Here is a 23,233-nt window from a genome sequence, read left to right on the forward strand (position 1 = left end):
GCTTCTTCAGACCCAACTTCCAGTTTGTAAGCACACAGGGACAAGTGAAATGACACAACGAAGAAATAATGTAACGAATCCAGAAAGAGAAATTTTATACAACAGCTGCCCTGGTCTCCTCAAAAAGTCAATTATTTTAAAAGTTAATGATTTTTATTTTCCTTTCTTAAAAATCGGGGAGGGGCTAGTCTAGATTTAAAAGGCGAAACAGAGACATAAAAACCAAGTGCAATGTGTGAATCTTGATTAATTCTAGTTTGAGAAAAAAAGCTAAAATAAAATATATTCTTGGGACAGCAGGAGAAATTTGAACATGGGTTGTATGTCAGATGATATGGCATTATTGTTAGTTGTTTTAATTTGAAAGTGATCACGTATGAGATGTCCTATGCTTATGAGTTGTGTGCTGAAGCACGAAGGGGTGAGAGGTCATGGTGTCTGCCACTGTCAAACCTAGAGTGTATATGTGTGCTTGTGGTACTGTTCTTACAACTCTTCAATATGTTTGAGAGTTTTATTTATATGTATACACATACATATATATATATATTTCACTATATACATATATAGAGACAGAGAAGGGGAGAGGTGAGGGGGGAGAGAGTTGACATTCTTTGAGAAGCAAAAGTTATAGAAATACTAAATGATTTTTAAAGAACTAATTAATTTCCCCCTCTTTTCTGTTTTAGGCTCAACGGAAAGGAAGATTAGACTATGCTAAGGTAGGTAGATTTTGTAGCTTCTACACAGTTTTATACATTTCAGTTTGACGCTTGGTTTTTGTTTATATTTGAAAGGTCAAAAGAGAGTCATCACATTCAAAGCTGATTAGCAGGTAAAATAGGATTCATTTAATGATAAGCTTATTTACTGAATGCCTGCGTCATTCCAGACACTGTTAGGTGCTGGAAATACAAGAGTGAACCAGATCAACTCTTTCTTTCATGACATTTACAAGCTAGTGGGGGAGATGGGTAACTAATAAACAACTAAATGGATGCATAATATAACGTCAAATGGTGGTAAGTGTTGTGAAGAAAAGCTGGGTAAGCACCAACCATTGCTGGAAAGATGCCTTTGGACTATGGAAAACAGCTTTTAGCATCATCAGCTAATACCTGGGAAGCACCATTCAGGGCAGATTTGGATTTCTAAAGGCAGTATTTTTCATATCACCTGTGGGGCTTTTGAAAACATACATGCCTGGGTTACCACAGCATAATACCCTCTTCCACCAACGTCAAAATCCACTGGTGGGCAGAGCAGGGCGGGGGCAGGATGGAAGGGTTTGAAAAAAGACTCCACAGATAATTCTGACACACAGCCTTGTTCAAAAACTGCTGTGGGGCTTCCCTGGTGGCGCAGTGGTTGAGAGTCCGCCTGCCGATGCAGGGGACACGGGTTCGTGCCCCGGTCCGGGAAGATCCCACGTGCCGTGGAGCAGCTGGGCCTGTGAGCCATGGCCGCTGAGCCTGCGCTTCCGGAGCCTGTGCTCTGCAACAGGAGAGGCCACAACAGTGAGGCCCGCGTAGCACAAAAAAAAAAAAAAAAAAAAAAACTGCTGTGGGATTTCACATTTCAGTGCACCGGTGCAAGCCTATGAACACACTTGGGTCACATTCTGTTTTCTCCTGAGGAACAAATGGAATATTTTAGCAAGTGTATGGGATGCATACAGCTGCTTGGCTAAAGGAACATGCTAACCATCTGGTTTTCACAACAGTCAAGAATAGCCAGAGTGTGAGCACACCTGCACGCCAAAGACAAGGAGGGAGAAGTGGGACCTGTAAGGGCTCTGCTTGCAGTGGGACAACCAAAACCCTCAGTGATCTCTCCAGGGCTGATCCAGAACCTTGTGCTCTCCTGACAGCCCCGGAGCGCACACCCCTGGCTCCGTGCCTTTTCCTTGCCTGAAATGCAGGTCCTCCTTTTCTCTATCTCACAAACTTTTGCATTCTTCAAGAAAAATTAGATTAATAGGGGCACCTCTAAACTGAGGACTTCTATATCTGTCACTGTATCTTAGATGTCTACTTGAGCCTAATACCCAAATGGTCTCCCACAGGCTCAAAGTGTCTTAAACTGAACTCAGCATCTTCCCAACATCTCTGGACCCTTTTTTTTTTAATACACTTTTATTTTTCAGAGCAGTTTTAAGTTCACAACAAAATTGAGCAAAAAAGTATAGAGAGTTTCCATTACCCCCTGACCCCACACAGGCACAGCCTTCCCCACTACCAACATCCTGCTGCAGAGTGGTACCTTTGCTACAATCAGTGAACCTGCATTGATGCATCTTTATAACCCAAAGTCCATCGTTGACATTAGGGTCCAGTCTTAGCGTTTTATCTCTGGTCCTTGTTACTCATTCTGTCTCCTGACGTTGGCACTGTCATCCCACCAGTCAACCGTGTGAGAAACTTAGAAGTCACTCTCAAATGCTCTTACCCCCTCACCCCTATGTTCCATGACCAAGTCACATCAGTTTTATATCCTACATTTTCTTGAATCCAGCCCCTCCTCTTGATCTCTCTTTCATTGTTCATGTTGAGTCTCCTCATCTGAACCACTAGGAAGCCTACTGACTGGTCTCTATGCCTCTCTTTTGTCCCCACAGATCCATCGCCAGCCAGAATGTCTATCTAAACCACAAATCTGGTAGTTTCACATTCCAGCTTAAAACCTTCCTTGGCTCCATGTTGTCTATAAGGCAAATTCAGAGCTTGCTGGAGTGGCATATAAAGCACTGTGGTCTCATCCCCTGGAGGGACTCTCCAGCTTTGTCCCCTCCTACCCTGTGCTCCAGCGGCACCAAATTACATAAAACATACTGTTTCTATTCTCCGTGCCTTGACCCATGCTGTCCCCTCTGCTTGGAATGCAGCAGTGTCTCCCTTAATCTGGCTACCCCTGCCTCTTCTGTAAGGCTTAACGTAGGATCATCTCCAAGAGGAAGTCCTTCCTGGTTCCCTAGGCTGGATGAGGTGCTCCATTCTCTAACACACTGTGCATCTCTCAGTCATTGCACTTAACTCTGTTATTTTATAATGACCATTTATGAGACAGATCATAGACTGTGAGCTCTTTGAGGGCAGAGACAGTATCTTTTTTTTTTTTTTTTTTTTTTGCGGTACATGGGCCTCTCACTGCTGTGGCCTCTCCCGTTGCTGAGCACAGGCTCCGGACGTGCAGGCTCAGCGGCCATGTCTCACGGACCCAGCCGCTCCGCGGCACGCAGGATCCTCCCAGACCAGGGCACGAACCCGCGTCCCCTGCATCGGCAAGTGGACTCCCAACCACTGCGCCACCAGGGAAGCCCCCCAGAGACAGTATCTTATTTGTATGCTTGGTGCCCAACACAGTGCTTGGCACTTGGTAAATGGTGAGTGAGGCCATAAGAAAATAGAAGACCCATTAAGTTAGTTACAGGAGATATTCTGGTACAGGGTTTTTTATTTCAGTCAAAGAGGAAAGGAAAGCTTTTGACACAAGTTGCAGGTATCAGCAGGGATAAGAAGATTGCTTGGGAAGGTTGTAATAAACTAGCTTGGAGATAAATGCTGGGATTTCACTGGGATAGTAAAGGAAATAACTTATAAATGAAAAAGTAAGGGAAATGACATCATGATTTGGCAATAGAGTGATTATTTATCATTGATGCTTATTTATGACTCAGAGAACTCCTTTAGGATTTCTTATTGCAGAAGCACCTGATAGTGGAAGAGACTGGAAGAAAAGAAAAGAATATGGGGCACAGATAGAACACCCTGAACCGAGCAATGGCTCTGTTACCAACTCACTGCAAAATCTGTTATCAGCCACTTAACCTTTTAGGTCTTCCCTCAGTTTCCTTAGTATAAAAGGAGCAGTTTAGAATAGTGCTGTTCTACTCTTTAGGCCCAAATTTGAGAGGAGACGTTCTTTTTTGGGGGAGAGGGGACATTCTTATCTTGTGTACTACTGTGGTCCAGATTCATTCCTTGATCCGCTTCATACGCCCAAGCACTGTGGATCTGATATTTAATGTGGGCGAGGTGCTGCGCTGGTGCTGACTACCGCCACAACCAGGACTGACTCAGACCTTCCTGTTGAAAGTCCACCTTTTCTCTGTTTTTTCTCTCTTTAACATTTATCATAATCTAAAATTATCATTTTTATTTAGTTGCTTGTTTTTTCTGTCTTCTTCCACTAAAATGTAAGAGCCCTGAAGGCAGGGCCTTCAATGGCCTTGTCCATGGTTGCATCGTGTACCCAGCACAAGCTTACGTATAGGGGTGACAAATGCGTATGGATGAGTGCTGCATTGGTGCGATGCTAGGAGAAGTGCAGGAAGCTAAGAGGTCTGGAATTGGGGTTTGTAGACTCAAATTAGCCATTTAAAGAGTATATTGACTATATAACACAGTCCATCCCTATGTTCAGTTGCCTTCCCAAGTGCCCAGTGAGAATATTTCTCATGCCAATAAACAGAAACCCACCCTGCTAGGGTATGTGGTGCTGTGCTGATATTTAAGGGATCTAGGCGATTAACCCAGACCTATCATCCATACATAGACCCAAATCCAAGTACCATGGGTAAAAACAATTATATCCATCCCTACCAAGTGTCGGGGAGACGTCTGCAGGGTCCAGCGCACAGTATTGTCTCTTACGTATCATATCATGGGTCCATGATATGGTCCTGGTGCTCATGCTGACTGATGCAGGCATCATGCTAGGCAGCTTAGGACTCCCCTGGTGGGTTTATCTGTAAAACTACTTTTTTTTTTTTTTTTTTTTTAATTTTTGGCTGCGCCAGGTCTTAGTTGCGGGCACGCAGGATCTTTGTTGCGGCTTGTGGGATCTTTAGTTGCAGCATGTGGGATCTTTAGTTGCGACATGTGAACTCTTAGTTGCAGCTTGCGTGTGGGATCTAGTTCCCCGACCAGGGATTGAACCTGGGCCCCCTGCATTGGGAGCGTGGAATCTTACCCACTGGACCACCAGGGATGTCCCTCTGTAAAACTACATTTGAAAAACTCAATGGCCATTTCTGGAGAGTGTCATGAAATTTATTTATTGCTGGAGATTTCTTTATTTCCAAGTGGTGAGTGTTTTCTCAAAAGCCAAATTTTATCTGAAAAATCAGATTTTAAGAACCATAGAAAATTATTTTGACCATGTGCTCTATGGCTTTGTATACCAGCTCTCCAATTTTGTCAGTCTCAGAATGGCAAGGAAGCAGGGGAGAGGGCAGAAGTGACGATCAAAATCAGTCTCAGCTAGATCTCGAGAGTGCCTGTCACATTCAGCAAAACAGTGGTCTGTCCTCAAACACTCAGAAAAGAAATTGAATTACTTCTTAATTGAGTTCCTGTGGCGATGAAGCCTGGATGTGAACGCTTTACACTGCTGCACTGCCTTTATCATCTAAAGATATCAAAGCACTCAGCAACTATTCATTCATTAAGTCTCTCCCGCCTCTGGAAGGTGGTTCACACCAGCACAGGAGCACTCTACCTTCCCCTGAAGCTCATCCACCCAGGGCTGGGCAGGACTGGAAGCTGTTGAACTGTAAGGCAATTCTGCCCAGCTTCTAAAATGAAAAAAACAAGAAGTATCTTACTTACCTAGTTAAAACTGCAGAAGTTTTATTGGACAGAACGTAATTACCAGAAGCGAATTGTGACCAAAAAACCGGTGCCGACAGTTTTGCTCATATGCGCGATGCCATGGGGATCTTCATTACAGTGATTGGTCTGCAGCCCTGAGTGTGTATCTCTCATGGAATAGGGAACTAGTCCATGTTCCCTAGGTTTCTGGCCCCAAGCAGATTGAGTTCAGTGTTACAGGGAAGAGTGCCACCTATTGAATTGTAGAAATTCATGGGCGTGTGTCAAGACCAGTGGAGAAGTTTCTCAGCCCACATTCACTCTTGGTTTGCTATGGTAACTAATATGTATGTCTGAAGGAAAACGAGCATGTTGACTACTCTTACTTAGAAAAACATCTACAAACGGCTGTGTATTTTCCCCAGCTGGGGCTGAGCGTATGCCGGTAGTTTAGCTACTGCTACTTGAAAGAAGCATGCTGCTCAGAGACTGAGGCAGATGGTATTTTTACCACTTCAGGCAAAACACGGCACCTATGGTTTGGCTTTCTACAATTTTAATTTTTTAACACTTTCAAAAAGGCTGGCTTAAATATCTCCATCACAGAGATACAGACTTTTTCTCAATTTCCTGTTAATAATTGCTTCAGGTATGCAAATATGAATAAATATCACTTGGTCAAAACCAGACTCTCAGCCATGTGGGCCGGCCTCCTGCTCATTCTTCCCCAAGTGCCTAGGACTGGGCCTTACATGGGCTTTGACAGTCATGCTGATTTTGACACAAAGACTCTAAATGGTTTGCAGGAGCTTTCTTTGTATCCATCTCCAGTCTTGACTGTGTAGTTCATATAATTTTCCCCACGACTCAGTACAGAAAAGAGAGTTGTTTTTCATGTCTTCTTACTGAGGTTCACTCGAAACACAGAGAATTGCTCAAGGTTAAGCCCTTGGTAAAGAAAGATTTTGCAGGTGTTGATTTATCAGGCATCCAGTTCTCAGTCAAACGTGAGAGAGGTTTTTTGAAAGGAGTGGGTTTTTGCCATGCCCCCTCTCCTGGAATTTGCTCAAGGTCCCAGAGTAGCGCATTCCCCTGCCTCTCAGGCACAGCGTCTACAGCCCCTGCCCTCCTCTTTCCTCCCTGCCCTCAGAAGGCCCTGCACATTTTGTTTTATTATAAAACGCATTTGCATAGGGTACGCATTAAAATTCCCTTCCCAGCAGCAAACTGTGCTGTCCACAGACATTTGCATTTGCATGATCACATATCATTTCCCTTTAAGAAGAAAAAGAGTCTTTGCTTTCCAAGGCTTGCCCTTTAGCCATTTCTTCTCATTTATTATCCATAGATTGCTTCAGCCATTTTGCTGCCTATTGAATCCAAAATTCTTTTTTGAACCTTGAGTATAGTATAGGAAATTTTCTGTAAGTATTACTGTCCTTTGTTTACTGACAAAGCCAGACACTTTTTTTTTTTTGGCAGACAATTTTTTCCTGCTTGTTCTTTCCCATAACCCTAGCTAACTGGCTCTGAGAATTTTTCACATTGGCACATTTAGAGACCAGATGTTGCTGTGTTTTCTCTTCCCTGTACCCCTTTCTTGGGCAGATGCTCCTTCTCCTACCCTGGGACTTCGCATTAGCTCCTTTGGTAAAATATTCCAAACAGCATCACTGTATGCACTAAATCTCTCATTTCTTCTAACCTCTTGAAGCTGTCTTAACACTTAGGGTTTCTGTTTTAGTGATAATTATGGAGACTATGTAGAAGCATTGACATTCCCCTCTCCCATCGTTTTTCATTAAAGACTTGTGGTCCAATTAGATGAGATGTTTGTAAAACAATTTAAAGGAAAAAAATCCAAATACCATTATGATATGGATGCAACTATATAAAATTTTATATGCTTGATAAAGACTGAATGACAACATGTAAAAATGTAAATAAGGGTATTAAGGTAATACATCTGAGCAGGGTTTTTTTCTGAAAGGTATCTGTTTTAAAAGTGTAGACTCTGATTTGAATTGGAATTTTTCCAGATTACAACCTGAGCTACTGAGAATTGAAAAATAACTTGCCTGAACTCGTGTTTTTAGTGACATAACCAGCATTTAATTCTAGGCTCCTAAAGAATTGCTTGCTTCTATGGCGATAGAAGGGATACACCATTGGAAAATGTGGGGTTTTTTAAAAATTTTTTTGATTGAAGTATAGTTTATTTACAATGTTGTGTTAGTTTCAGGTGTACAGCACAGTGATTCAGTTATATATATTTAATTGAATATATGTATATATATTCTTTTTCAGATTCTTTTCCCTTATACGTTATTACAAAATATTGAGTATAGTTCCCTGTGCTGTACAACAAGTCCTTGTTGGTTATCTATTTTATATGTAGTTGTGTATACATGTTCATCTCAAACTCCTAATTTATCTCCACCCCTTCCCCATTGGTAACCATAAGTCTGTTTTCGGAAATGTGATTTTTTTTACACTGTGAATTTTTGTGTGAGGGCTGAAGTTGTGGTTGAGGTGCTGGGGAACAGTTGAGGAAGACAGAAACGTCGTACACCGAGCCCGCAGTGCAGGCGCTGATCTGATGACCTACCCACAGCAGAGGGGTGGGTGCTGGAAGACACTGCCAGAACAGCCATCTGAAAGTTTTAAATCCTCCACTCCTTGTTTCCTTAAAAATCAGATAAAACCAGTTGTTTTTCTTTTGGCAATCACATTTCAGAAAAGTGGGGTATTTTTTGTTTTGGGTTTCCTTTTTTTTCAGCAATAATGAATAGGTTCTGTTTAATCTTTTTTTCAAAACAGTTAATTTACTAAAGCCAGTTTTTGCAACCACTGCTTTGATTACAAATCTCCTTCAAAATACAGTTATCAATGATGGAAAAATAATCATTGATCAGTTTCTGTCTGTAATAAAGCAAAGAAGCTTTTGTACCATGTGAAACTTTTAATCAAAAATAAATTCTAGGACTTCCCTGGTGGCACAGTGGTTAAGAATCCGCCTGCCAATGCAGGGGACACGGGTTCGAGCCCTGGCCTGGGAAGGTCCCACATGCCGTGGAGCAACTGAGCCCATGCGCCACAACTACTGAGCCTGTGCTCTAGAGCACACAAGCCACAACTACTGAAGCCCGCACGCCTAGAGCCCGTGCTCCACAACAAGAGAAGCCACTGCAGGGAGAAGCCCACACACCACAACGAAGAGTAGCCCCCACTCACCGCAACTAGAGAAAGCCCGTGCACAGCAACAAAGATCTAACGCAGCCAAATAAAATTAATTAATTAAAAATAAATAAAATAAAAAATAAATTCTAATTCCACATGCAATAGTCAGTATCTTGAGCCAAGAGTTGTGCCTTATTATGAGCCCTCAAGTCTTTTTGCAAAACAGTCACCCTCTGGACATTCATTCATTCATTCCCCATTATCAAGCTAGTTCTTTTCCTCCTTAAGTCTCTGAGTGTATTATTTTGCATTTGTCCCCAGTGACTATCATCTTGCCCTGATGATCTATTCCACTAATATCTTAATGTTATTTTAAAATTAGATTCTTGTTCTCTGAGGTGTTGACAATCCCACACACCTCAATGGCATCAACAGATTTAATGATCATAATCTCTAGTCCCTTGTGGACCATGAATAAAATTATTAAATGATAAAAATGATAAGCCTCTGTGACATCATAAAATATTGCCACCCTCTAAGTTGTTCACCCAAGTACTATTGATACTCTTTATTTTTTATTTTATTTTACTTTTTTAAATTTTATTTATTTTTTGTCTGCTTTGGTTCTTTGTTTGCTGTGCGTGGCTTTCTCTAGTTGCAGTGAGTGGGGGCTACTCTTCGGTGCGGTGTGCGGGCTTCTCATTCTGGTGGCTTCTGTTGTTGCGGAGCACGGGCTCTAGGCACGTGGGCTTCAGTAGTTGTGGCACACGGGCTTAGTTGCTCCGCAGCACGTGGGATATTCCCCGACCAGCGCTCAAACCCGTGTCCCCTGCATTGGCAGGTGTATTCTTAACCACTGTGCCACCAGGGAAGCCCTATTGATACTCTTTAAATTCAATCCTCTAGGCAGTTATAAATCTTCTTTATTTTTCTTCAAATCATATATTCCTAGCTTATTGGTCTTTAATCTCTGATTTTATATATAAAACATTATTTAGTTTATGACAATAGTATTTATTGGGGCAATCTCTCCCATCCTTAGATTCATCATTCTGAATTACTGGGACCTGAAAAATTACATGTCTGCAAAATACCTAACATTTATCAGGAAGCTACGGCAAACTTAGATTGTTGATGAAGACCAGTTCTTAACTGTAAGCCTGGAATGGAGTCTGGTTTTGCACACCGTTATACCCTGAGGGCCTAACACAGTTCCTGCCACATACTGGGTACCCAATAAATATATGCTGAACTACCGTTGAATGAATGAATGAATAACCCAAGATGGGCCAGATGTTTGTGCCTATATTCCTTTTAATTCATAAGACATATTTGACCCCATCTTTGCTCCTCTTATTTCTCCCCAAGTATATTTTTAATCAAATGGTTACCTCCTCAATGCCATATACCCTCTGGGTTGAAACAAAGATTCAGTTGGGGTAACCTTTTGACTCTTAGTCTAGAAAGCTAACTACAGATGCCCACCAGGCTGGTTCTGTAGGTAAATACTTTGCACGGTGGGGTGGCTGGATTCAATTATCGTTCTCAGTTTGTGGTATCAGGAGCCACTTATGCACAGGGAGAGCCTGTATGACTTTATGTGGAGGATTGAGCCTTCTGTCCCCATAGAGGAGCCTGCTTAGTCCACGGAAGAGTTTTAAGTAGAGCTGAAGAGAATGCTGTCTCCTTCCCTGTCATAAAAAAAAAACAGTGGAGAGGCATGAGTTTTCTAAAAAGAGAATGAAAAGGGAGGCACCTCTGTGTTGATGTTGAATGTGGTTTTTTAGTAAGTCAGAAGTCTTTGTCATTACCTTAGATTGATATTTTCAAACTCATTCACTAATCCTACAGGCTGATTTTTTACAGAATTAAGGATTTTTGTCAAGATGTCTCATCTTTCAGAAAGCTGTAATTTGTTCATTTGGTACATCTGAAGACATTCCCTCATGTTTCCTAAGCAGTGTCTGCAGGCACTACTCAGCCTCCCCAATGACACGTGAGACAGAATATTGATCCTGGATGTGCTTAACCACCTTTCTGAAATAGCAAGGAGGCCGTGCCGCCTCAATTTTCAAACAGAATTACTGAGATAGCAGTAGAGATCACAGGACCTGTAACATAGGCCGGTGATGTGTACAGTGCTCCTAACTAAAGATTACGGGTGAGTAGATCCTTTCTTTCCCCCAAATCCTTGACTTTTTGGATTGATGAAAGGTCTTACCTATCCACCAGATAGTAATAAAGCCAAAGATGTACCTCTGAAGATTGATTCCTGCATGGTGCAATGGTGCCCCCTATGGAAGGTCTCCCTATTCTAGATCTAATGAAATTATGCTACCTTTTATCTTCATTCCTGACAAGATTTGTGCGCACCTGTTAGGAAAAGTTGTAGGCCTTTTGACGTCCTGTGATCTCTGTCAGATGCATGCCATCGTACGCGTGTTTTTCACTGTGCACTCTGTTCAAGACACACACTAAGCACTTCATTTTATGGAGAAGAGATTGAATAAGCTAACAGCGTTCACAGTTGACTATCTCACAGTCATGATTCCACCTGAGTCCGCTGACTCCACACTGTACTCTTCACTACCATACTGCTTCCCAAGGTGCTTTAGACATACTACAAAAAGAAGAGAGAATTTGTAGGCAGGCTCTGGTCTTACAAAAATCCAGAAAATGGTATGCATTACTCTGTAATCTAACATAATTCTGGTCTCAAAAATAGTGATTGTCTAGTAAGTGACTGTCTTATCATTTATTTGCTGAACCAGTACAGTGATTATTGTGACTTTTTTTTAAGCTGGTAAGCATTCTTCACTCTTTCAAGAAAGTTTTATAGGTATAACCATTTAAACCAAGTTCTTGATAAAGCAACTATACTCCAATAAAAATTAATTTAAAAAAATTTTTTTTAAAGAAGATGTTGGTGGGTAGGAGTTTATTAATTAATTTATTTATTTTTGCTGTGTTGGGTCTTCGTTTCTGTGTGAGGGCTTTCTCTAGTTGTGGCAAGTGGGGGCCACTCTTAATCGCGGTGCGCGGGCCTCTCACTATCGTGACCTCTCTTGTTGCGGAGCACAGGCTCCAGACGCGCAGGCTCAGTAGTTGTGGCTCATGGGCCTATTTGCTCCGCGGCATGTGGGATCCTCCCAGACCAGGGCTCGAACCCGTGTCCCCTGCATTAGCAGGGAGATTCTCAACCACTGCGCCACCAGGGAAGCCCTAAAAAAAATTTTTTTTAATAAATAAAATTATAGGGCTTCCCTGGTGGTGCAGTGGTTAAGAATCCACCTGCCAGCGCAGAGGACACGGGTTCAAGCCCTGGTCTGGGAAGATCCCACATGCCATGGAGCAACTAAGCTCGTGTGCCACAACTACTGAGCCTGCAGTCTAGAGCCCACGAGGTACAACTACTGAGCCCGCACACCACAACTACTGAAGCTCACATGCCTAGAACCTGTGCTCCGCAACAAGAGAAGCGACTGCAATGAGAAGCCCGCGCGCCGCAACGAAGCGTAGCCCCTGCTTGCTGCAACTAGAGAAAGCCTGTGCACAGCAACGAAGACCCAATGCAGTCAAAAATAAATAAATAAAATAAATAAATTTATATAAATAAATAAATAAAAATAACACAAGTTCTCAGGATTTCCCCAGCAGTCCAGTGGTTAGGACTTCACACTTCCACTGCAGGGGGCACAGGTTCGATCCCTGGTCAGGGAACTAAGATCCTGCAAGCCATGCAGCATGACCAAAAAAAGTAAATAAAACAAGTTCTCATTACTGTTCTCTTGAGGAAAGCAAGAATCTATGTTAACAAATACCGTAGCAGCATAACGTCGAGCCCGCCTGCATCTGGAAGAGGTGTTAATCCTGCAGATATGATTACAGTTACATGGCCGAGTAACAGCGTCACCCCATACATTGATTCCTGCATTTGCCCCCAGTCTGATGCAATCTGCCTGGAAGGCATGGCTGAGGTATACATTGGTTTCATTGTCATTGCTCTCAGTTGACGTAGTTTTCTAGTTATATGATTTACGTTCTAGTGATAGAAATCATAAATGACTTTTGATCTCATCTTGTGTCAGGATGCATGTTAGGATGTCAAGAATCTAGGGTCATGTGGATGGTGTTGGCGGTGGTAATGGTAGTTTTAAGGTAATTGATCCCCAGATATCAGCAGATGAAAAACCTGGACATGAGGAGGATTTAAGAAATGTATCAGATATGGACTCAAGTAAAATAATAGAAACCCAAATTCACTCTGGCATAGTTTATGTATTCCTCAAATAACCCCCAGGACTGTTTACCTACATGACATGCATGCTCTTGTCCCACAGTGTTCTTTTTAATTAAATAACCAGCATTGCATTTGTCATGAGATTGCAGAGCTTACTATTTATTGATTCACTCCTAAAAAAGCTAGAGGCAAGAGTAGCGCATTGCTGCAATCTACAACCTATGATATGTTTTGCTTGTTGAATTTCTGGTACGGAGTTTGCTAAAAAGCTTCAAGGTCCCAGTTTTGCTTTTTGAATTTCAATGTATAGAATTAAGTTTTTCTTTGGAATATAGTACTAAAATTAAAAATTAGCTTTTTGAGTCAGGTTATAGATAAATCAGTGATTATTTATAAATCATTAAATTTTCCTTCAGAAGACATGATAACCAGGAAGCAAAGCTTGCTTTTCCTATGGAATTAAGCCTCAATTTAATATAATTCCATATTACCAACTTCAGATACCCTACCTATCAAATGTTAATGAAAGTTTATAAGTTAACTTTTAAAAATTAAACTAAATTGTACATTTATTCCATTTAATCACATTTTGAAATCAGGCACATCTACTCATATCGTGAGCTACAAGGTTGACCTCTGTTTCTTAAGTAGCAAGCATCACTTTGCCTGAACGCTCAGCCACAGAGTCAACAATTTAGGTCAGTTTTGATGATGGTAGTAAAATGTTTTTAATGAAAATATCTCTAAACTACATATATATAATATATAGTTATATATATTAAACTGTATGTGTGTGTGTTTGTTTAGAGGTATTTATACATATAATATACATATATATTCAGACATGATAACTTGTATGAAATGAGTTGTTTGGTTATGTTCAGGTCTTTGTGGATAGTAGTTCACAGCACAGACTCATAAATGTACTTAGCTGAGAGGTTGAGCCTTGAAATCAGTTCTGAAATCTCACTCTCAGTAGGAGGCCACACACCGTCCAGACCGAGCCTAACAGACTCATGTGTGGAAGAGAGGGCGAGAAAAATGATACCTTACCTGTCTTTATTATGTTTTTTTCTTTTTTCCTTTTAAGGGGAATAGACTGAATTTTAAATGGTCAAGATGATTTGGAAATTCATTTTTCAAAACAAGCATGTTTCCTATTCACTAATAATCACAGTGTTTAAATATTTAAAACATCTTCATGAATCTATGTAAAATAATCTATGAATGTTTATAGTTAAAGGCAGGTACATCATTAAAAATGTTACACGTAAGGTTTGCAATGAACCCAGTGCTCACTTACTCTTCAAACTTTGCCTTTGTGTAGCATTTCATTGATGTCAGAGGAATTTCACATACATTATCTTATTTGTTCCTCATAATAATTGCCTGTGGCATAAATACTACCTCTGAGATTTTATAGGTGAGGTGGGCTTAGAGAAGTTGCTTTGCCCAAGGTCACACATGTCCAGGTCCAGAGTTTCCCTACCAACGTTTGCTCACTGCCTCTCTATGATCATTTTTCATATTATTATGAAATAGCATAAATGGATTAATCAGTCTTAGGAGGAGAACATCTCATCATATTATAAGAAAAAAAAGGTTCCTGTGTGGCTTCATCTGGAGAATTCTGCTCCAAGGTGCTTGAAAGACCATCATGTCTGGAAATACATGGCATTTTGTTTTTCCCAGAGTCCACCTCTCTTACCTCCCATCTCCATGGGCTTCCAGAACTTGGCCAGGGAAAAGAAGAACAGTGTAACAAACGTCATGTGTGTCCTGTGCTCTCACACAGTTATACAGAATGATTTTAATTCTGCAAAACAATAAACAGAGGGCTTCCCTGGTGGCGCAGTGGTTGAGAGTCCGCCTGCCGATGCAGAGGACGTGGGTTCGTGCCCCGGTACGGGGGGGGATCCCGCGTGCCACAGAGCGGCTGGGCCCGTGGGCCATGGCTGCTGAGCCTGCGCATCCGGAGCCTGTGTTCCGCAACGGGAGAGGCCCCAAAGGTGAGAGGCCCGCGTACCGCAAAAACAACAACAACAAAAAAAAAACAATAAATAGAACTTGTTAAAAGTGAATATCTTAAAGCTCAATACAAATCTATATTATAGTAATTTTGCAGGCTATTTTACAAAAGAAAAATATTCTGATATTTTAGGGAACAGTAAAAATGTTAAAGCATGGGATAAATTATGTTTATCATTTTGAACTCATTGAATAATGCTTTATTATTAGCACTGAATAATGCTTTATTCAGTGACTTAAATGTAGTATGATGAACCCTGAAATTGGTTTTTAAAAAATTGTGAAAATGACATGAGGCAGTGTCCTGTTGTTGTGTGAAACCCCAAATACCACTGCTGCAGTCAGTCTTTGGTTGAGATTTTTAGTTAAAAAAAATATGGTTTTATTATTAAGAATTTTTAAACTACAAATATATTAGTTTTGTTTTGTAACACAGTAGTCTTGTTCAGTGCCTTTTTGTTTAAAAAAAAAAAGAAAAAATGTCCAGAAGAGTATACTTAATCAATTGAGATATTTATGGCTTTTTCTTCCCAGAAAATGTGGAAATTTTCCACCTCCAATTCTTATTGACATTTGTTCTACAACCATATGGCATTTTTACTTGTGGTAGAAAAAAAATGTATATATTGTAATAGAGGTACATAATTAATCTAATGATGGCTTCAGTTTTTTGTCATCTCTGTAAATATAGTTTTATCCAAAGGTATTTGACTTGATTTATTCTTTTAATCTGTGATGTGTATTTTAAAAGTTTGCCCTTGTGCAAAGGACATTATTAACATAGGTATGTGTTCTCTTCTCAAAGGAAATTCTAATGTTTTCCTAGATAGATAGATAGATAGATAGATAGATTGACAGATACACACATACCTCATAGGGTATATAGAACAGAAGATAGATAGATAGGTAGATAGATAGATAGATAGATGTAAAATCCTCACAACAGCCCTATGAGGTAGGTACTATTATATATATCTTACAGATATATATATATATATATATTATATAGATATAAATATATTACCACAGTGCTAGGCACATATAAGTACTATATATGGGATTGTCTTTGTTATTATTGCGATTATTAATATTATTACTATTTTAATATTGTGAAGCACTACCATTCTAATTGTGTGTTGCCATGTGAATTCATGTGATTGAGGAAATATAATAACTAAAAATTCTCTTATTTCCACCTCCTTCCACTTTTGCCAAAATAAGGTATTTAATAAGGTCAGTAGATCAGTAGATTTTTTTTCCTATAGATTCTTTTAAATAATTTGTTATTCTAAGCAAAAAGGAAATTTTTATGTTGTTTGTAGTACATTTCACAGTTTCTTGTATTAGAGAAAGGTTTTTGTTTTGTTTTGTTTTGTTTTGCGGTACGCGGGCCTCTCACTGTTGTGGCCTCTCCCGTTGCGGAGGCTCCGGACGTGCAGACTCAGTGGCCATGGCTCACAGGCCCAGCCGGTCCGCAGCATGTGGGATCTTCCCGGACCGGGGCACGAACTCGTGTCCCCTGCATCGGCAGGTGGACTCTCAACCACTGCACCACCAGGGAAGCCCTAGAGAAACGTTTTAATTGTAGCTTTTCCTTTTGTACCAAGTCTTGCCACTCAGAAGCTGGCAAAACCATTCAGCTGAAGCAGTGTCAGCTAGGATGTTGAAGTTGCATGGTACCTTGGAGGCAGCCTTGTGCCACCTCCCCCTTCAGCTTAGAGTTTCATTCATACCTTTTTCAGATGTGGGCATCTAGTCGCTGAGGACTTTAAATAATAGGGAGTTAACAGCTCGTCAAAAAAAAAAAACTATTCGTGTTAGACAAACTAGTCATTTGAAAACTCTTTCTTGTTTGTTACTGAAATTAAAGCTTCCTAGAAACTTCATCTTGTTGCTCTTTGTTCTGTTCCCTGAAGCGTATAGAACAAGACTGCTCCTTCTCCCATTTAATTGCTTTAGAAGTTTGAAGATGGGTTTAATATCTTCCTTTAATCCTTTCCTCCAGGTTAAACATTCCTTAAATGACATGTTTCCAAATATTTCTTCATCCCAACACTGGACCCTTTCTATCTTGTCAGTGTCCTTCTTGAGACATGGCACCCAGGACTGAACATAGTTTTCTAAACATGATTAACCACCAAAGATTGTGGTGAGACTGTTCCTGCCTGTCTTTTGGACATGTACATCTGTTTATACTGCCACAGTTTGCGTTTGCTTTTTTCTTTTTTAGTGTCTACATCATAGTGTTGGCTTACATACAGAATGTGGTTATCAAAGATTTTCAGCATTTTTTTATGAGTCACTGCCAAACTGAGGTTTAAACTTTTGCAATTAGTTTTTGAAACCTAAATGCTCAACTGTACAGTTTCCCTGTTACATTTCTTCTGGCTAGTATCAGTCTATTGCTCAACATGTCAAAACCATTAAGATTTTGATGCTATCCATGTGTTGCCTTTCTCTCTTGGCTATATGACATCTGAAAATTAAAATTTAATATGCATTTCTTCTTCATCTTCATTCAAGCACTGTGATAAGGGAAAGGAACCAAGTATTGAGTCTTGTAGCACAACACTAGAGATCGCTTTTCTGCTCAATATAAATCCACTACTAAACATTTTCTAGGAATAGTTATTTTACGTATTTGAATCCATATTGCCAAACTCTTATACAGATCCCATTTCTCTGTCTTATCCACGACTAAGTTTCCATAATCTGAATATACTCTATCTTTACTATTTCTGAAGCTAACAGCCAAGTTAATATCAAAAGAAAAATGAGAGTGTTTTGTCATAATGTGCTCATTGTGACCCACCTACCTTGGGGCTGCTATCACTGCTGCCTTTTCTCGAGAGCTCACAAACTGTCTATTTAATAACCTTTTCTGGAATTTTGCCGTAATTTTCATAAGCTCCCAGATCTGTGTTCCAAAATGCACATTCGTCCTCATCTTTTTCTTTTTTGTCCTGTGTTGGAAGGCTTTAGTCATTTGACTCTCCCATCTGTGACATTTCTCACAGTCTTTCAGTAGCCAGGAAGTACAGTTTTGTGCGTTCTGAGCATGAGAGAGCAGAACAGAGGTGGGTGGGTGCGTCTGTGAAGGTGCCCTAGACCAGAAGCTAGGTCTCCAGAGTGAGGAGGAAGACAGAGAAGGGACGTGTTAGAGGATGAAAGCTGGACAAGAACATCAGAAAAAAAGAGTGAGAACGCTGACGCAGTGAGGGGCTCAGTGGGGTGCTGCACAGTTACTTGTCCTAGAGGATAATATGATGTTTGGAATGGGAGGGTGGGTGGTCTTGGAAAGCAAAGGACAGCAGAAGCCAGGATGGTAGCTGCATCCAAGGCCCCCCTGACAACTTGTAATGGGCTATGTGAATGCACATTTCATCTTTAAAGGCCCCTCTTCATGGAATTTATTTTAGTCTTTACGACTTTGAACTCATTCTTCAGTTGTTCTATTTCCTTTTTCTTTCAATAGTATATTATCTTCTTCTTTTTAACATCTTTATTGAAGTATAATTGCTTTACAATGGTGTGTTAGTTTCTGCTTTATAACAAAATGAATCAGCTATACATATACATATATCCCCATATCCACTCCCTCTTGCATCTCCCTCCCACCCTCCCTGTCCCACCCCTCTAGGTGGTCACAAAGCACCTAGCTGATCTCCCTGTGCTATGCGGCTGCTTCCCACTAGCTCTCTGTTTTACATTTGGTAGTGTATATATGTCCATGCCACTCTCTCACTTCATGCAAGCTTACCCTTCCCCCTCCCCGTGTCCTCAAGTCCATTCTGTACGTCTGCATCTTTATTCCTGTCCTGCCCCTAGGTTCATTAGAACCATTTTTTTTTAGATTCCATATATATGTGTTAGCATATAGTATTTGTTTTTCTCTTTCTGACTTACTTCACTCTGTATGACAGACTCTAGGTCCATCCACCTCACTACAAATAACTCAATTTCATTTCTTTTTATGGCTGAGTAATATTCCATTGTATATATGTGCCACATCTTCTTAATCCATTCATCTGTCGATGGACGCTTAGGTTGCTTCCATGTCCTGGCTATTGTAAATAGTGCTGCAGTGAACATTGAGGTGCATGTACTTTTTGAATTATAGTTTTCTTAGGGTATATGCCCAGGAGTGGGATTGCTGTGTCATATGGTAGTTCTATTTTTAGTTTTTTAAGGAACCTCCATACTGTTCTCCATAGTGGCTGTATCAATTTACATTCCCACCAACAGTGCGAGAGGATTCCCCTTTCTCCACACCCTCTCCAGCATTTATTGTTTGTATACTTTTTTGATGATGGCCATTCTGACCAGTGTGAGGTGATACCTCATTGTGGTTTTGATTTGCATTTCTCTAATGATTAGTGATGTTGAGCATCCTTTCATGTGTTGGCAATCTGTATATCTTCTTTGGAGAAATGTCTGTTTAGGTCTTCTGCCCATTTTGTTTGTTTCTTTGATATTGAGCTGCATGAGCTGCTTGTATATTTTGGAGATTAATCCTTTTCAGTTGCTTCATTTGCAAATATTTTCTCCAATTCTGAGGGTTGTCCTTTCGTCTTGTTTATGGTTTCCTTTGCTGTGCAAAAGCTTTGAAGTTTCATTAGGTCCCATTTGTTTATTTTTAGTGTTATTTCCCTTTCTGTAGGAGGTGGGTCAAAAAGGATCTTGCTGTGATTTATGTCATAGAGTATGCTGCCTATGTTTTCCTCTAAGAGTGTTATAGTGTCTGCCCTTAGATTTAGGTCTTTCATCCATTTTGAGTTTATTTTTGTGTATGGTGTTAGGGAGTGTTAATAGTATATTATCTTTTGGAAATATTTGCACATACTTGTTCTTACTCAACATACAACCTTTACATCTGGGAGCCCCTTATTTTTGTCATCATCTCCTTCCCTCATGCATGCCCATCAGTCTTTTAGCAGATTCTGACAAGGTTGTTTGTTTCTGAACATTTTCTGTGAGGAACGGCACTTTAAAAACACTTGTGGCAAGTGTCCTGGTGACAATACAAGCCTCTGGGTGGAGTCCCACACAATTTTTACAGTTTTGTACATCTCTCTTGTCAGCTCCTTCAAAACAGGGATAGTGCCCTGTCTCCACAGTGGTGCTCTGTGCAGAGGAAATGCTCAGCAGTGGAGGGAATCGTAGGCTCCTCCTTTTACACCCAGACCTTCTCAAATGAGAGCCCTGAGAGAGCTTATTCAGTAGCCATTATTTTGATCACTTTCATAATTAAGTATGACATTGTTGGAATTTAGTTTTTCAGAGGCTTCCATCACCCTTGAACTTTATTTCCAGTTATAGTTAATGGCAATCTTTTCACTAAACTTATTTTTGCAATGCACTTTCCTAACATGTAGTCTGGGTGTCCAAACCCATTCCTGCTAGGCCTTTCTAAGGACTGATTCTAATACCAAGATGGCATTAATTTTTTGTTAATTCCTATCACCTTTATATCCAATTATGATGACATAATTAAGCAAAAAGTGCTTCTTCTGTCTTCTAATACATAAGATTATCAGTTAGGCACACCAGGAATTTGCCAACTATAGAATGCAAGTTTTAGCAGATGTTCAAAGGTTGAAGTCCCGTATCATTACTGCATCATACCTTTCTGCCAGCTGTATAATCTGTTAAGGAAGCACGGTCCACTTCTACCACTTGGGTGAGAGGTATGTGGTCTCTTCCCATAACAGCATGGCTCCCATTTGTTTCCTTTTACCCTTATCCAGCTGTTTTCAACCATTTAAATACAAAACAAAACTTTAACATATTGTTTCATACTCCCTTACTCTCTATTATACAGTTTCTTCAGAACAAGGTCTGCCCCGTGTTCCAGATGAGTTTTAGTATCCCTGTTCTCTCTAAGCACTCTATCTGGTTGGGTGAAAGAAAATTTGGGGCTATCTCCAAATCTTTCCAGTGCTATAGAGTAGAAGAGCTCTGGATGTGCAGAAATGAAACCTAGGCCATTTCTCAGATTTGCTCTTGACTCTGGTCCACATCACTTAGCCTCTCTCATCCAGTGTCTTCTGCAAAATGAGATGAGAAACGAAGATGGTGCTTGGGGTTTCTTCTAGGTCTAAGGTTTTGTTTTAATTTCATTGGAGAGAAGCGACTGCTGCCTCCACATCTTCTAAAGCTGCTTACATCCCGTGGCAAGGGCTTGCCTTTAATATTTTAAGAGGACTTTCAAACCAAATAGTTTTCAGAGGCATACAATGATTTCTCAAAAGGGTCTCATAAAAGCAACATTTATCACGGAAAAGGTGTTTAATAACACCTTTTAATAAATGTTAAATAATAATGCATTTTAAGTACTGTGGATCCTCTTGGTGTTAATATCTTTAATTGGATCCTCTAGCAGGGGATTTGGACTTAATTTATTTCGGGTGAGTCTGCACTTATACAGTTATTCAGTTGACTTAATTAGAGATTTAATTACATTATTGCCCTAAAGTGCTATATCAGGGAAATAAAATGGAGACTGATAATTCACCATTTTGTATTTTTTTAATTTGTCTTACAGCTAAAGTGTTTTTCAGGCCATAAAGGCCAGAGTGGGCATACTAGCATTTCTAGCCACATCCTAATATGGAAAGTTCTACCTATGCTTCAATTGGGAATTTGCCCAGTCAAAATGTAGGGGAAGGCAAAAGCGGAAATAATTTTTTTTTAATTGTGGTCTTTTCTCTTGCAGTTATTAGAACCAAGGTCATGGACCCAATCCCTCAGTGTTCCATTCAACCCTCTCTGGTTCTGTAGACCTATGACAAGCCCTCTAACAGTGGTCCTGGGGCAGCAACTATGTTTCTCTCTGTACCTACAGCCCCTACTATATACCTATACCATATAGGTGCCCAATAAACGCTTGCTAAATTTAATTTGAGCATCACAAGAACAACCATTTGGAAGTGTAGTTAAAACGATATAGGGCTTCCCTGGTGGCACAGTGGTTGAGAGTCCGCCTGCTGATGCAGGGAACACGGGTTCGTGCCCCAGTCCGGGAAGATCCCACATGCCGTGGAGCGGCTGGGCCCGTGAGCCATGGCCGCTGAGCCTGCGCGTCCGGAGCCTGCGCTCCACAACGGGAGAGGCCACAACAGTGAGAGGCCCACATACCGCAAAAGGAAAAAAAACCAAAAAACAAAAAACGATATAAACCCAACATGACAGTTTTAAAATACAGTCTCTCAAAATACATGCCCCAGCGAGTGAGGTACTCCCAAATCTGGCTAATCATTGCAATGACCAGTGATTAGCATTTTAAAAAAACATTAAAAAAAGAAGCATTTTTTTTTTTAGGCCTTACTGAATCCATCTCCAAGAATGAGGCCTATGCATCTGCATTTGAAAGCTCCCCAGATGAATCTTACGATCAGCCAAGTTTAGGAACTCCAGCTTAATGTGTCTTTTGTCGCATTTATTTACAAAGGACAAGATTGTATTTTTCTGGGTAAACTCATGGCCTCTTCTAATTTATAGTAAAAACGAGTCTCGTTTATGCACTATTAATTATATCTAAAGGATTTCCTTTGAGCCAGTAGTTTATGTTTGGTTGGTGGATGTGTATACAGATGCCTGTGAGGAATAATACCTTCCATGAAGGATTAGATTACTGATGAGTTCTGAAATGGGCATTTTACACGCGGAAGCTATCAGGTCCTTGGTATGCAAAGTCCTGGGAGCCAACCGTGTGGAGAGCAGATTGGAGTATTAATTGGAAGTACAGTAGTCATTGGGGAAGAGAAATTAACTCTTTTAGGGCTTGAGTAACTTTTAGTGATGTCCTTCTGGGTGCTATTTTGCCCTAGTCTGAATTACCCTTCGTTGTAGGGTTAAATACCATATAAGTCACCATCAAATATTCAGTTGAGCCTGACTGAATAAAGTTTACAGACTAACAAACTAAGCGTAGCAATCAGAGAAACACAGAATGTAGAACATTGTACAACATAGCTTGGTCCTTTCAAAATGGCATATCATAGTGGGAAGAAGTTTAAAGTGTCATAACAGATGAATGCAGTGTGTAAACCAGGATTCATTGTGGTTTGGGGGGAAAAAAAGGCTAAAAAAGACATTTTGGAGCCAATTGGGGAAATTTGCAGATGGACTAGATATTGATAATAGGAGAGGATTACTGTTAACTTTCCGAGCTGTGATAATGGTATTCTGGCCA

General features: G+C 40.4%; 1 protein-coding gene across 6 annotated transcripts in view; it reads left to right on the forward strand.

Annotated features, from left to right (window-relative positions):
• PDSS2 (decaprenyl diphosphate synthase subunit 2) overlaps positions 1-23,233 on the forward strand; it is a 269,913-nt gene that overhangs the window by 221,160 nt on the left and 25,520 nt on the right. For all 6 annotated transcript variants that reach the window (XR_009543821.1, XR_009543820.1, XM_060167776.1 and 3 more), the window contains one exon: positions 690-722. Coding sequence is in view for 4 of the 6 variants with exons in the window: in XM_060167776.1 (XP_060023759.1) it covers positions 690-722 (33 nt within the window). In the remaining 2 variants the exon portion in view is untranslated. The remainder of the gene's footprint in view (positions 1-689; positions 723-23,233) is intronic.

The sequence above is a fragment of the Lagenorhynchus albirostris genome, chromosome 12 (genome assembly GCF_949774975.1).
Source record: "Lagenorhynchus albirostris chromosome 12, mLagAlb1.1, whole genome shotgun sequence".
NCBI lineage: Eukaryota > Metazoa > Chordata > Mammalia > Artiodactyla > Delphinidae > Lagenorhynchus > Lagenorhynchus albirostris.